Source organism: Stegostoma tigrinum, chromosome 20 (assembly GCF_030684315.1).
Source record: "Stegostoma tigrinum isolate sSteTig4 chromosome 20, sSteTig4.hap1, whole genome shotgun sequence".
NCBI lineage: Eukaryota > Metazoa > Chordata > Chondrichthyes > Orectolobiformes > Stegostomatidae > Stegostoma > Stegostoma tigrinum.
Window position 1 is genome coordinate 23264344 of NC_081373.1, and position 15795 is coordinate 23280138.

The following is a 15795-nucleotide window of genomic DNA, read 5'->3' on the forward strand; positions in this document are numbered from 1 at the left end:
TGACTTATCTTTGGATCTACTTCAACCTACTAATACTGCTGCTACTAAACTTAGAATTCACTCTTTACAACTGATATATTGCAGCTCTGCTGTGCACTACTCATAGACCAGGTAACAGCAATTCACAGAAAATTGCCTTGACAGCACCATAGCCTCTATCACGTGGAAAAAGAAGAGTATGGTCTTAGACAGACATTTTCTTTCAAGTCTGTTCTAAAGTTGGCTGCAAGAGTGGTGGAGGCAGAATCAATGAAGGCATTCAAGAGGATATTCTATGATTATTTGGAAGATGATAATATGCAAGGGTATGAGGAAAAGCAGGATGTGTGTATCATTACCTAGTACCAATTTAACGAGCTGATGTGGACACAATAGGACAAATGACCTGCTCCTGCACTGTATGTAACTTCACAGAATTGTTACAGAATATTCTAACTTCATATCGCTGTCTTTTCAGCACCACTGGATAAAGTCCTGGAATTTCCTACCAAATAAAGCTGTGGGAAACCATGAGCACGAGGACCATACCAACACACTACTAGTTTCAGAAGGAAGCCAGGGATGCAATAAATATGGCTTTACGGTCATTGCCTACATCCCAAGAACAGATAAAAAGAATGATTACATTCTACCCAATCATCTAACAATGATGTTTTTCAGGCTTCTTTTTAATACATACTTAATATAAGAAAGCCTTCATCCAGCCACTCAGTTTTCTTGTAAAAGGGCACAGCACGTGCCTAAGAAATAGCAGTGGGATTCTTAAAATCAGAAGATAATCAGATTAACATCAAAATTCAGATCGGAAAGTTTTTTTTATTTTCCACAGTCATTTTAAATGAGAGTATTGCAGCAATTGGAACTAGGGCAAGGTGGGCCTCATTGATGATGAGATCCTTGATTGATTCGGGTTAACAATCCCACTCAGGGAGCCCTGGCTGACAGGAGATTCAGACTATTCTAGAACTTCATTCTAGAACTGGCTCTGAGCTGGCCGAGCACATCCTACGTCCTGTGCACACGCAAATAAAGGGTGACTTGGTGATGAATAGCTGTCCCCTTGGAGTTATTTCAGTGCAAACAAGAGAATACAGTATGCTCCTGAAGAAAATTCGCATGCAATGATCATCTTTGAGTTGGGATAAGCATTTCTGGCATCATGCCTTTATTTGGGAAGCCTGATTCATTCGATCCTGCCATCAAAATCTGGGCCCTATATGTGGAAAGAATCTGTTGTTATTTTTACAGGCAAATAACATTGGGCAGATGATAAGCAATAAATAATTCTTTAGACTGCTTGAGGATATGCAGCATTTTCAATTATTAGGAGCCCAGCTTTCTCTGAGGCACTAGATACTCAAACCTTACAACAGATGATGGATTTAGCTAAGGAATAGTATGACCCCCCAAGCGTCCCCTAATTCCGAGACTCTATCAGTTTTGTTTGGCAGTTCAAGAACCAGGGGAATCCGTATCAGGATTTTTGATAAGGTTAAGAACATTGGCAGAGGCATGTGATTTAGTTTAGTCTGAACAAGATGTTGAGGAACTGTTTGGTATGTGGATTAATGATGTAAACCATGCAAAAGCACTATTCCTATGTAAAGCCCAACTGGACTGCAAACAGACAGTATAACTGGCTTTGTCATTAGAAAATGTGGCAAGTGGAGCATGAGAACTACACAGCATCCCAATGGAAGTGGACACCCTCACTTGTCTGACTAAGTTCAGAGAAAACCACTTGAGTGTTGGCAACGGGGAGCTGCACACAGGGAATATCCTAAACAGAGGTCAGCTCACAAACCCAATCATTGGCTAAGTAGTTAGTGTCCTTCAGGATCCGGACCAGCAGGCCATTGTAGTTCCTGCCAGAATGCAGAGTCCAAACTGCAAAGGAGACCTACGAGGCCCAACTTGGGTAGAAGAATTCATTGGCTGGTATCCACAGAAGTGCACACTCTGGAAAGTCCATCCACATGTGGTTTGGAGCAGTTAAATTGCTTAGCAACATCCAAATAAGAACCCATCAAAACAAATGTCTGGTTAAAAGGGTTCTCATGGAGGTAGATACTGGAAAACTGCATCAGTGGCTCAAGAACCAGTCTTTAACAAGAATCACTCCAGACTCCAGCCATTATGCTCATGCAAGACCTCAGCCAGACTGAAAACCTGTACGAGGGAAACATCACAGATTAAGGGTATAATCTTACTTCCAGTCTCCAATGAGTCCTCTGATTGTAATAGAAAGCTGAGGTCCAAGTTTGATGGGGCTGAGTTGGTTAAGACAGATTCACCTGAATTGGGTCAACATTTTTCAATTAGAAAATGACTGCCTCAGTGAAGCCCTAAATAAACATCCAGAAGATTTTCAGGAAGATTGAGGGACCATTAAAGGAGCCAAGGCCACCTTTCATGTTGACCAGGAAGCAATTGATTCTGCAAGGCCCACCCAGTGCTATATGCCTTACGGAGTCCCAGGAATATGCCACATTTAATACACATAACGGTTTCTTCCAATATACAAGACTGCCGTTTGGGTTATCATCAGCTTGCAGCCTTTTCCAGCAGACTATGGAAAATGCTTTCAATGTCTAGTTTGGGGGGGAGGAGCAGGAACACCAATGTCAGCAACGCCCCTCTCCGAAGCAAGGGAATCAATTTATTTCATCGGATGGTGTGGTCTCGAAACCATGGAAAATGTCCCGGCATGCATACGAGGAGATTTCAAAGGTCCTGTGACATACAAAGTTCGGGTAGGTGAGGCAATCCTAAACAAACATTTGGATCATCTGAGAGCTGCTACTCACAAACAGGCCAGGAGAAAAACATGTTTGACCCTCAGAACAGCTGGAAAGGCAGTCAGAAATAGTGGGCTCTCACCCTCCATCTAGTGAGGAAACCTCAGAGCTCAAGATGGATGCAACCTTGACACCATTACCACCTTAAGAGGAGGAATTCTCCCGAGACTTTCCGGGCCTTAGAGACAGGCTACGGTCGGTATATGCCGCCTGTATTCAAATCAGAGGAACCAGAACTGGGGGAGGTGAAAACAACCCAAAAGAAGCAGCAAGAAAAGGAACAGGGCCAGACAGATCTCAAACTATGAGATCCTCGATTGAGTTGTTAACCTGGGCCAATAAGGGATCCCTGGCTGACAAATATAAACAGGAGATTCAGAGTGTTTTTCATTTTATGGACTGGCTCTGAGCTGGCTGGACACAGCCTACGTTGTGTACACACATAAGTAAAGGCTGACCTGGTGACAGGGTAAATGCCTTCTTGGAGTTATTTCAGGTAAGCAACGGCCTTTAGTATTATTTCTAGATTATTAATCCAGGGACCCAGGAAATGTTCTGGGGACCAGTGTTCAAACCCACCATGGCATATGATGGAATCTACTTTAGAATTTTTTAAAAAATTGAATTCAAAGAGTCTAATGATGACCATGAAACCGTTACAGATTGTCAGAAAAACCCATCCGGTTCTCTAATGTCCTTTCGGGAAAGAAACTGTCACCATTACCTGGTTGGGCCTACATGTGATACCTGACCCAAAGACATGTGGCTGACTCAACTGCCCTCTACGCAATTAAGGATGGGCAATAAAATACTGGTCTAGCCAACACCGCTTACATCCAGCGAATGAATTTTAAAAATAAGCAACCTAAAAAAAAACTCATTCTGCATTCAACAGCTAACTAACATTATTCTATTGAAGAATAAATGCTTTGTGTGAGGATTACACTTGCTTATGGTTGACTTTTAGCCGAAGGTTGCAACATCAAGTTTAAACGGCACTAAAGAGCAAGATGGCACTGTGAAACAGAGATCAGTTTAGAAAGGGAAATTGAATGGATAGCTTGAGAAGCAGAAGGGACACAAAACATGGAACATTCTGCCCAACATCCCAACTGGTCCAATGTCCCTCCTCACTCCTTCACACACAAGCTGAAGCACAAAGTTCTGAATAGGATTAATTAAAGTTATGAATTTATAGAGTCCAGTACATCATCTGACTAATTTTGAACTGAACAGCACCACTCTGACTGGCGTCAATCCTAGTTTTTTCAACAACTTTTAGGAGCTTTGGCCTACTGGTCTATGATAAAGCAGAAAATTCCAGCTTGGTGAACTCCTGGAAATTTGATTATTTAACATGACATTTAATCACGTGACAATGATCATATGATTCTTAATGCTGACATTCAATCACATAGCAGATGAAAATACTAATACATTTAGCCTAGATAGCATTAACATCAAAAATATTTTCCTTATGTTCATGAGTTGCAACAACATACAAACTGAAGAGGCAGAAGATTTAAAGATAAGCCATATTAAAGTATCTACTATATAATGTCTCTAGAGTAATGAGTGTAAAAAGAGTCATCCACAAAAATGGGGTGCCTTAAATGTTCTTACGATTTTTTTTGTTACTTGTATTAGAAGACAATTGTCCTGGCTTGCAAAATTTAATATTTGCTCAAAATGAAAACAAGGACATCACTGGAGACTCCAAGATAATAAAATGTGAGGCTGGATGAACACAGCACTGGAGACAATAGTTATTAGTGCACACCAACAGAAATGAACTACAAAATCAGAGAAAAAAAAAATTAGACAAAATTCTTGAGACAGCGTGACAGGGACAGAAAACCTATCCTGAAAATCTACTAGTTAAACCAGTGTTGGCAACTAACCACACTTGGCCAATGGCCTTTCAGACCAGTAAGTAAGCGAAGTCACCATATGGTTGCTCTTTCATTGCAGTGAGATGACAGGTGGTGGTTTAATCAGAGGGTTACCACATCTTGGGTGAGGGGTGACATTGAGAAGATGAGACCTTGGATGGTGCAAGAATTGAACCTGCACTCATGGTATTACTATACATTACAAACCAGCTGACCAGCCAAATGAGTTAACTGACCACTTAGGCCAATAAACAAACTGTTCCTAACTGCACGAAGTCCATATTCATTTGCATAACAGAACAAATGTTTTGCTGCAAATTACTAACATGAACAGTAGAATCTGTAATTTACTTTTACTGTAAAAGTACAGGTAAGATGTTTTCTATAAAATGAATTAATGTAGTTGAAATAGGACGACTATATATTGAGAGGGTAGTCAGCAACTGGACAACACTAAATTTTACTTCCTCATTTAATTGCTTGCAGAATGCATAGAATTCATCTTTGGAATGTACACTGAGGAATGCGGTACCCTAGATATGAAATGACAAAATAATCACTCCTCTAGAAACAAAAGAATTGATTGTTCATGTAGTTATCAAATGGAGCAAAAATAAATTCTTTGGTAATGTAATATAGAAAATATACCTGCAAGTGCAAACTTTGCAACTTGAAATGGAAGATCCAAAAGTTCCGGTTTAATGCACTTAATGCTTTCAAGTGGTACAGTCTCTACAATTCCATAATCTGCACAAATTACTTTTACTGAAGAGTCAGAATAATTAAGTATAACTGTACGATGCCAGTTGTTATCACCTAAAATAAAAATGTACATGTTTCAAGATTCTTGAACGCAGAGCAGGTATTCATTATCTGGCACATGAAATTTTAAGAGGAGACACATAAAGCAACACTATGAAAATTTTCTTTTGTAATTTTCAAAAGGAACAATAATTGTTAAAGTAGACCTTTAAACCATCCAAAGTGCCTTAATAACAAAAGAACCCAAGTGTTGACATTTCAATTTGGAAATATTGTCAAGGCAATGAGTCGCATTTTTCTCTGGCTATAACCTGGATACTTGTGATGCTGAGAGAGATCATTAGTGGATCTCTCTCTATCAAATTACCATGAACTGCCTATTCTGAAAATTCTTGACACACACCATTCAGAAATAAGCAATACATTCAGGTGCAGCAGGAACAGAAATCAAATTGGAATCAGTGCAAATATTTTCCACTGGATGCATGTTGAACAACAGAACCCAAGTACAAGCCACACCCCTATTTCCTATCTCCTAACCTCATCCCGCCCCCTTGGCCTGTCCATCCTCCCCAGACTGACTTAAGCCCTCCCTACCTCCCCCACCTCTACAAGCTCCATCCCTGTCCCTTTAACTTGTCTGTCTCCTCTCCACCTATCTTCTCCTATATCTACCTTCGATCCACCTCCCCCGATCCCTCTATTTATTTCAGAACCCTATCCCCATCCCCCTTTTCTGATGAAGGGTCTAGGCCCGAAACGTCAGCATTTGTGCTCCTAAGGTGCTGCTTGGCCCACTGTGTTCATCCAGCTTTGTTATCTCAGTTTCTCCAGCATCTGCAGTTTCCATTATCTCTGATACAAAGATTCAAGACTTTGAAGACTTGGGGAATATTGCAAGTGAAATCCCTGCACGAGCTTGTTCAGAACTTTTAAGATCTCCATAAATCAGCTGGAGCAATGAAATGAATATTACAACAGCTAAATTCACAGAATGAATTGAACAGGATGACCTATAATGTGAACAACTAACATATGCTTTGACCAATTATTTTATGATAGAGGCAAAGAGCAGATTCCGCTTGGGAACCCTGCAGCCCCATGGTATCAACGTGAACTTCACAAGCTTCAAAGTCTCCCCATTCCCCACAGCATCCCAAAACCAGCCCAGTTCGACCCCTCCCCCCAATGAATCCCAAAACCAGCCCAGCCTGTCTCCACTTCCCTAACCTATTCTTCCTCTCACCCATCCCTTCCTCCCACCTCAAGCTGCACCTCCATTTCATACCTACCACCTCATCCCGCCTCCTTGACCTGTCCGTCTTCCATGGACTAACCTATGCCCTCCCTACCTCATCTATACTCTCCTCTCTACCTATCTTCGTTTCTCTCCATCTTTGGTCCGCCTCCCCCTCTCTCCCTATTTATTCGAGTTCCCTCTCCCCATCGCCCTCTCTGATGAAGGGTCTAGACCCGAAACGTCAGCTTTTGTGCTCCTGAGATGCTGCTTGGCCTGCTGTGTTCATCCAGCTCCACGCTTTGTTATCTTGGATTCTCCAGCATCTGCAGTTCCCATTATCACTGCAAAATATTTTCATCAGCTCTCTAAGCGTCCTGGAAACTGTTTTGGACTGGGGAAAAATAAAATAAGCATTGTTTCTGCTCCCAAAATCTCACTGTTCGTCCCAATAAATCTCATTAGTAAAATAATTTTAATAGTTTTTGTTGGTTTCAAACTCCTAAGCTTTAGTATATTCAAAAAAACCTTCTTTTCAGTTACCAAGAAAGATCAGATATTTTCTAATAAACATATTCAGAGATGCTGCTAAACAACTCTGCAGCAGGTGGAACTTGAACCTAGGGCTTCTGGTTCAGGGGCAGTGATACTACCACGAAGAACAGATTCCCTCAATAGAACACAAAACAGGTGTGCTGTTTTAACACTTCAACAAGAATTTGACAAATGGGTTTTAAATCTTTCTAGTCACGACAATTGGAACCTTCAATTTTGCAGACATGCTTATCACACCTGTTACCATATGTAGTTATTGCACATTAAATTTGGGAATGTTTCCAGCATAAGTCTGCGCCTGAAGCTTTAAGTCTCTGTTCTACGCTACTACCTAGGGCCTACCATTAATAAGTCCTGCCCTTTGTTTGTTTTACGAAAATGCAAAACTTCACGTATATGCATATTAAACTTCATGTGCCACTCCTAAGCACATTGCCCCAATTGACCTAGATCCCTTGTATTCTTAGACAACCTTCTTTGCTGACCATAACACTACCAATTTTGGTGTCATCTGCAAACTTACTAACCACGCCTCCTATATTCTCATGCAAATAATTTATATAAATGACAAATAAACATAGATCCAGAACCAATCCTTGTGGAACACCATTGGTCGTAGGCCTTTGCTCCAAAAAAAAACCTTCCACCACCACCCTCTGTCTCCCTGAATCACACGTAATCTAACTTCACTAATTAGTCTTCCATGCGGAATTTTGTCAAAGGCTTTACTTAAGTATGTAAACAAAATCTACTGCTCTGCCCTCAATCCTTTTGGTTACTTCCTCAAAAAGCTCAAATCAAAACTGTAAGTCAATATTTCCCTCACACAAAGCCATGCTGACTATCCTTAATCAGTTCTTGCCTCTCCTAATGCATGTAAATCCTATCTTTCAGAATCACCTCCAACAACCTACCCACCAGTGACGTCAGGCTTGCAGGTCTATAGCTCCCAGGCTTCTCTTTACAGCCTTTCCTAACTAGAGGCCCAACATTAACCACCCTCCAGTCCTCCTGCCCTTCACCTGTGGTAACAGATGGAACAAATATTTCTGCTGGGGCCCCCATAATTTCTTTCCTAACTTCCCACAACATCCAGGGATTCACCTGATCAGGTCCCAGAGATTTATCCACCTTCATGCTTTCTAAAATCTCTGGGACTTCCTCTTCTGTATATCAATATTTATTTTCCTAAATTCTGTAGCCTCCATTTCTTTCTTCACAGTAAAACCGGACGCAAAATATTCATTTAATATCTTTCCATCTCCAGAGGTTCAACATCTAGGTGGCTTTGCTGATCTTTATGGGGCCCTATTCTCACTCTGCCAACAACATAAACAGAAATTCCACCCTCAGGTAACTGTCTGTGTAGAGTTTTCACATTCTCCCCGTATTGGCATGGGTTTCCTCTGGGTGCGCTGATTTCTGCCCACAGTCCAAAAACCTGCAGACTAGGTGGATTGCCATGCTAAATTGCCCATAGTGTTCAGGGAGGTGTAGCCTAGGTGGGTTATCGGGGGATGGGTCAGGGTGGGATGTTCCTAGGGTTTGGTGTTAACTTGTTGGGCTGAAGGGCCTGTTTCCACTGGGATTCTGTGAAATGAATGAAATTGCTGGAAAAGCTCAGGAGGTCAGGAAGCATCTGTGGAGAGAAATCAGAGTTAACGTTTAGGGACCAGTGACCCTTCCTCAGAACTGGCCCCATTCTCTCTAGTTGCTCTTAATGTACATGTAGAATCTCTTTGGATTATCCTTAAGCTTATCTGCCAAGGCTGTCTTATAACTCCTCTTTGCCCTCCAGATTTCCCTCTTAAGAATGCCCGACATTCTTTATATTGCTCAAGAGAGTCATTTGATCCCAGTTATCTATGTCTAACATATAATTCTCTCTTATTCTTGATGAGAACCTCAATATCCTTAATCATTCATTGTTCCCTGCTCCTACAGGCCTAGCTTTTCACTCTAATAGAAACATAAAGCCTCTGAACTCTCATGATAACACTTTTGAAAGCCTCCCACTTGTCAGCTCTCCCTTTATCTGCAAAGAGTCTACTTCAATCAACTCTAAGGTTTTTTAGCATGTTTTTGGACTTTAGGAGTACCAAAAAAGTGAGTCAAAATGAATATTTTCTGTTTCTCTTATATAAAATTTACAACAATAGCCTGCAATTTAGGAGCAGCTGCAAGATCCACACTACTCTTGACACCCACTACACTTTCAGGTGGTGAAAGCAGATTGAATAGTAACTTGCAGGAGGAAAAAATAAAATCAAAATACTGAAGATGCTGAAGATCTGAAATTATAAAAAAACAAGTAGTGCTGGAGACACTTAGGCCTGGCAGCATTGTGGAGGCACAAAAAGGTAAAAACTTAAGAGGGACTTGGATAAGTACTTAAAAGGATGAATATTTTGCACGATTATGGTAAGAGAACGCAACAGTTAGATAACTATTAAAAAGGGCAGCTCAGTGGTTAGCACTGCTGCCACACAGCACCAGGGATTTGGGTTCAATACCACCCTCAAGCGACTGTGTGAGAGATTTGCACATTCTCTCAGTATGTGTGGGTTCCCTCTGGCAGACCAAAGATGAGCCGTTTATGTGGACAGGCCATGCCAAAGTGCCCTGTAGTGCCCAGGGATGCACAGGCTAGGTGGGATAGCCGTGGGAATTGCAGGGTAACAGTGATATTGTGGGAGACAGAGCGAGCGCGCGCGCGCGAAAGAGAGACAGAGCGCGCGCGCGAAAGAGAGACAGAGCGCGCGCGCGAAAGAGAGACAGAGCGCGCGCGCGAAAGAGAGACAGAGCGCGCGCGCGAAAGAGAGACAGAGCGCGCGCGCGAAAGAGAGACAGAGCGCGCGCGCGAAAGAGAGACAGAGCGCGCGCGCGAAAGAGAGACAGAGCGCGCGCGCGAGAGACAGAGCGCGCGCGAAAGAGAGACAGAGCGCGCGCGCGCGAAAGAGAGACAGAGCGCGCGCGCGCGAAAGAGAGACAGAGCGCGCGCGCGCGAAAGAGAGACAGAGCGCGCGCGCGCGAAAGAGAGACAGAGCGCGCGCGCGCGAAAGAGAGACAGAGCGCGCGCGCGCGAAAGAGAGTCAGAGCGCGCGCGCGCGCGTGGTGTTCATCTGTGTGGGATGCTCTTCAGAGGATCAGTATGAACTCGATGGGCCAATTGGCCTGTTTCCACACTAAGGATTCAATGAAAATCCACTTTAATTGAATGGCCTTCTGTGAGATTGTCCTGTAGAAAGTGAGAAAAACTTGAGCAAAAGCATGAGCAAAACACAAGAAAACACAATATAGCTGACTGGCAGGTATGGGTATTATCATGACTGTCACACTCAAAAAATTTAAACCAGAACACACTTCACAAAAAGTGGTTAATAAATGAAACTTGAATTCCATCCACTCCCAACTTCCTCCAGTGAGTGTCACTATCTTGCCGATCTCCTTTTCTCAACATTGATTTCAAACAGGTATCATTTACAAGGCATCTGTGCCATCCAGTAACGGACATGCTGCTCAGCTAAACACAAAGAAACTCAAGAATACAAAACAGCATTTAAATCATGCTGTGGAAAGTTCATACATATGCAGGATGAAGGAGAATCACAAATATCAGAACAAATCTTCAAAAATATTAAATCTATTGTTAAACATTTGGGGCATTAGGGGATTTTGAACAGTAATTATGGATTAGTACACTACTAAAACTCAATTACTCCTGGCTGAAAGTTTAACTTAATCATTATAATGAAAGATCATAGACTGGTACCATGAACTATTTTCTTCCAATGAGACTACCTGATCTGCTGAGTATTTCTAGCAATTTTCGTTCTGATTTCAGATTTCCAGCATCTGCAGTATTTTGATCTGGCGTTAGTTTCATCTTTGTTTCTTACAGCTGTGACACTGTGGAAATGGTTCAGATATAGTACAAATCCAAGATTTCTAAATGATTCCGCCTACAAAGACTACAACAGCGCACACTTTGGACATACAGGCTATTACTGACAGCAACTCCTAGATATTTGCATTTAACTGTCCACATGTAGATGCCAGAAGTAGCTGTCAATTTTACCAATAATGCTATAATTATGATTTTTGATTTCTACGTCGATGCACAATGCTTGTAAACATACGTAGGTTAAAGACAAAATGGAGAATAGACTACATACATAACAGAAACAAACGCTTTGTGATCATTTTAATTCAATAAATCTGTTTAAATTACCTGCAAGTTTTGCACAACAAGCATCACCAACCTCCGGACTGAAAATAGAATTGCCTGGTTGAGCTCCACTGTGTTCAGCCAACTCCGCATTCAACAGGTATAGTTTCTTCAAATCTGCAGAAGAAGAGGAAAAATACTTTGTTTAAATGCTCCTGTAAGAAAATGCAAATGACAGAATTTAAAGTTTACAACTAAAACTCATGGGAAAACAAAGTGATATATAATGAATGTTAATCATACAAATGGTCAGAAGATGAGTGAGTTCATAAACGGAGATGGGTAGAAAGCAAAGACCAGCACTTGGTGGTCCCAATAGCCAACACTAAATATTTGATGTCAAATATTTTAGACATAGCGGTGAATCCAAAGAATTTTAAGACCTGGCTGAGGATGCAGTTTTGGCTTTCATTCCATACAACAGAGAAAAAAAGACAACGACTTTTACGTAAAGTGCTGTACTTGAGTTAGTGACCAATGCAACAAACATTGGGAGATTACACTTTTTGCAGGACAGTAGTGCATTACTGGAGCAAGTAGACATCAAAGGCAGTTCAACAGAGTTCTTTAAACATCAAATACGTGGTTACAATTTTCTGATTTTGTTCCTGTGTATTGAATTTAGTGCAAGAGAATCTTGGCTTACAACTGTTTCCCTTTTCAGGAAAACATTTGCTGTAATGTTTACAAATTCAGTGGAAAACCTTGAACTATAAACAAACAATTAACACATGCAATGCGACACTTTGTCGCGTAACTGTATTTAGAAGTTGACACTCCAACTTCATGAAACTGTTTGTTTTAAAATTCAAACACAAATATAGTATTCGATACTTGCAACCTATACAAAATGAATCACTTATTATGTGCACTTCAGATTCTCTGCTATATCCCATGTTTTACCTCAAAATAAAACAGGCATTACTTATATTTCACAGGAAAAGTGTTAATTTGCTCTGTCATAACTGTCTAAAATAATCCAATTTGGCAGCCTATTAAATAATCCTTATTCTAGCTTTAAAGAACATTTCATATTTAGATTTTTCCTACTGATGTTACAAAACAGTATTCGCATAGATAATAAAATGTGAGGCTGGATGAACACAGCAGGCCAAGCAGCATCTCAGGAGCACAAAAGCTGACGTTTCGGGCCTAGACCCTTCATCAGAGAGGGGGATGGGGGGAGGGAACTGGAATAAATAGGGAGAGAGGGGGAGGCGGACCGAAGATGGAGAGTAAAGAAGATAGGTGGAGAGAGTGTAGGTGGGGAGGTAGGGAGGGGATAGGTCAGTCCAGGGAAGACGGACAGGTCAAGGAGGTGGGATGAGGTTAGTAGGTAGCGGGGGGTGCGGCTTGGGGTGGGAGGAAGGGATGGGTGAGAGGAAGAACCGGTTAGGGAGGCAGAGACAGGTTGGACTGGTTTTGGGATGCAGTGGGTGGGGGGGGGGAAGAGCTGGGCTGGTTGTGTGGTGCAGTGGGGGGAGGGGACGAACTGGGCTGGTTGAGGGATGCAGTAGGGGAAGGGGAGATTTTGAAACTGGTGAAGTCCACATTGATACCATATGGCTGCAGGGTTCCCAGGCGGAATATGAGTTGCTGTTCCTGCAACCTTTGGGTGGCATCATTGTGGCAGTGCAGGAGGCCCATGATGGACATGTCATCAAGAGAATGGGAGGGGGAGTGGAAATGGTTTGCGACTGGGAGGTGCAGTTGTTTTTTGCGAACTGAGCGGAGGTGTTCTGCAAAGCGGTCCCCAAGCCTCCGCTTGGTTTCCCCAATGTAGAGGAAGCCGCACCGGGTACAGTGGATGCAGTATACCACATTGGCAGATGTGCAGGTGAACCTCTGCTTGATGTGGAATGTCATCTTGGGGCCCGGATAGAAATGCTTCCCCAAGACCATTTATGTTGCACAATGAGAACTCAACTGCATTACAATGTTTCCTTCATTGAGTTAAGATGACACATTATTATAGAAATGGCACAAACCAAGTCAAGCTGTATTCAAACGGCATCTTTCTGATCAGACGATGCCATATGTACAGTGACAAAATCTGGTTTCTGAGAAATTAGGTAGATTCTGAAATGCAGAATGTGAATGCAGAAAAGTAGTACAAGTAGTAATCTTAGTATTAGGGGTTGGAACTACAAAGAAAGAAAACAGAGAGCTATAGGCTTTTTGGTGTGGCAGGGGGCTTTTTAATTTCAGAGACATTCCTGTTAATAAATGTTATATAGATTAATTCATATATACTGGAACCATAATAACACATTCAAATTTGGAGTGGTACACATGAAAACTCAATAACAAGAGATCGGGGAGTGCAAGGGTAAACATTCCTCATCTGAACCCCTCTACTTTAAGTAACACTTGCAAACTGCACTGAGGGTAGCCAGGTACAGAATGGGTGGAGGCCTTCAATGTGGATCACTAAGAGTAGCTTGGTAACATAATTACTAACCATGGCTCTGTACAGAAATTAGACAACTGTACAGATATTTAAAAGGGCATACAGGCTGGGAGTCTGCAGTAGGAGTGGGACCTGACTGAAGCATTTTAAAAAGTTAAAACAAACCATGTTGAATATAACAGGAACCAAAACAAAGTTGTTGGAAAAACTCAGGTCTGGCAGCATCTGTGGAGGAGAAAACAGAGTTAATGTTTGGGTCTGGTGACCTCTCCTCAGAGCAGACCTTTGGTTTTTATGTTGAATATAAGCTTAATACAGAATTGCTCAGAGCTTGAGGTGGCATTAGGCATATAAAGAGGTACTATCATGCTAACATTAGCAAAAAGGAGATAACTTCTGCAAATGGGACATGGGCACAGTAGGAGCTTGATAACTTTACAATGGAAAATATTTATTCCAACCTAGCAGAGGGCTAGCCTTTTAATGAGACATGTGTCATATCACACTACTTGCATAAACAAAAGAAACCCACAGTCTTGAGCCATTGCATTAATCGGGACTTCTAAACACATTTGTATCAAGTGTCACTGACGGCACTACAATGGCAGACAAAGTTCAGAAGGGCATATCTGCCAGACTGGGCTCGGCGCAAGTAATGAGGGAAAAGACCCTGACCTTTAGCAGATGTACCAGTCCATGACAGTATTGTAAGCCTCTTTTTTTGGAGGTGGATATGGGGGTGTTGCATTCCTCCACTGAAGATAGCTTTGTTGAATGGAATACATTTAGAAAAGGTCCAGCAGCTCAAAACTGGACATCCACGAGATGGTGATGGTCATCAGCTGAAGTATCATTACATTCAACCACAATCCGTAAACGCATAGCTTGGCATATCCGTCACTCTAGGATTACCATTAGGTCTGCTGAGCAACCCTGGTTGCATGAGGAATGCAGGACAACACACCAGGAGCAGCAACTGGGATCAATAAAACTGAAAACAAAACGCTACAAATGCTAGAAATCTTCAGCATTCAGGCAGCATTTATGAAGAGAAACATATTAAATATTTCATGCCAATTAATTTTCATCAGAAATGAGAAAAGATGCAATAGGTTTTTAGCCAACAGGTGGAGGACGTGGATAAAAGAGAAAGTTTGTGATAGGATGGAGAGCAGGGTTGTTTAAATGACAAAAAAGGTTTCTGAAGAGTAGTAACAGGCATAAACAGTGTCGAAGTGAGACACAAAAGAAGAGAAAGAAACTGTTTAACTGCAACATAAAGAGATAGAGAAAGAAAGCCAATAAGACCGAACTAGCAAAAAGTAAAACGAATAGGATAGAGGTTTAATTCGGAATTGGAATTAGACTTTCATTGTCACATGTACTCAAGCACAGAAATACATGAGTACTGTATAAAGAAGAGTGTACAAAGTCACTATTCTCCAAAATCATCCTGATTACAAAGCCAGAATTTTTTTTAATAAAAACCACAAAAGAAAGCAAGCCAAAAGATAAGAAAAACGTCTAGATCGTTAAGTCTTAGCACCTTTATGGAGATCGGAACCATCAATGCACATGCCTTGATCTTGCACCGAACTGCACTGAAACACCACGGCAGGACAAGGGCTTAATACAAGAATGGGGGCCAGATGAAGTGTTGAAATGACAAGCAACTGGAATTCAAGGTCATGCTTGCAAATTTACCTGAAACATGTCAGAACATGGTCACCCAATCTATGCTTGATCTCCCAGGGAGACCACATTATGAACAGCAAAAGTAAAAGGACATGAAATTTGCTGTTTCCCTGGTGAGATGGTGTTCAGGGGCTTGTACAGTGAAAACAGAGGATGTTAAAGACCATTTCATATCTTTCTAAAACTAATTTAAAATTTGTGAATCCTTCCATGGTTTT

General features: G+C 41.6%; 1 protein-coding gene across 1 annotated transcript in view; it reads right to left on the reverse strand.

Moving 5' to 3' along the window:
- The window catches only part of LOC132210768 (tudor domain-containing protein 1-like), a 33517-nt gene that overhangs the window by 15659 nt on the left and 2063 nt on the right, over positions 1-15795 (reverse strand). The window contains exon 2 of the mRNA XM_059652914.1: positions 11476-11589. Within this exon, the coding sequence (XP_059508897.1) occupies positions 11476-11589 (114 nt within the window). The remainder of the gene's footprint in view (positions 1-11475; positions 11590-15795) is intronic.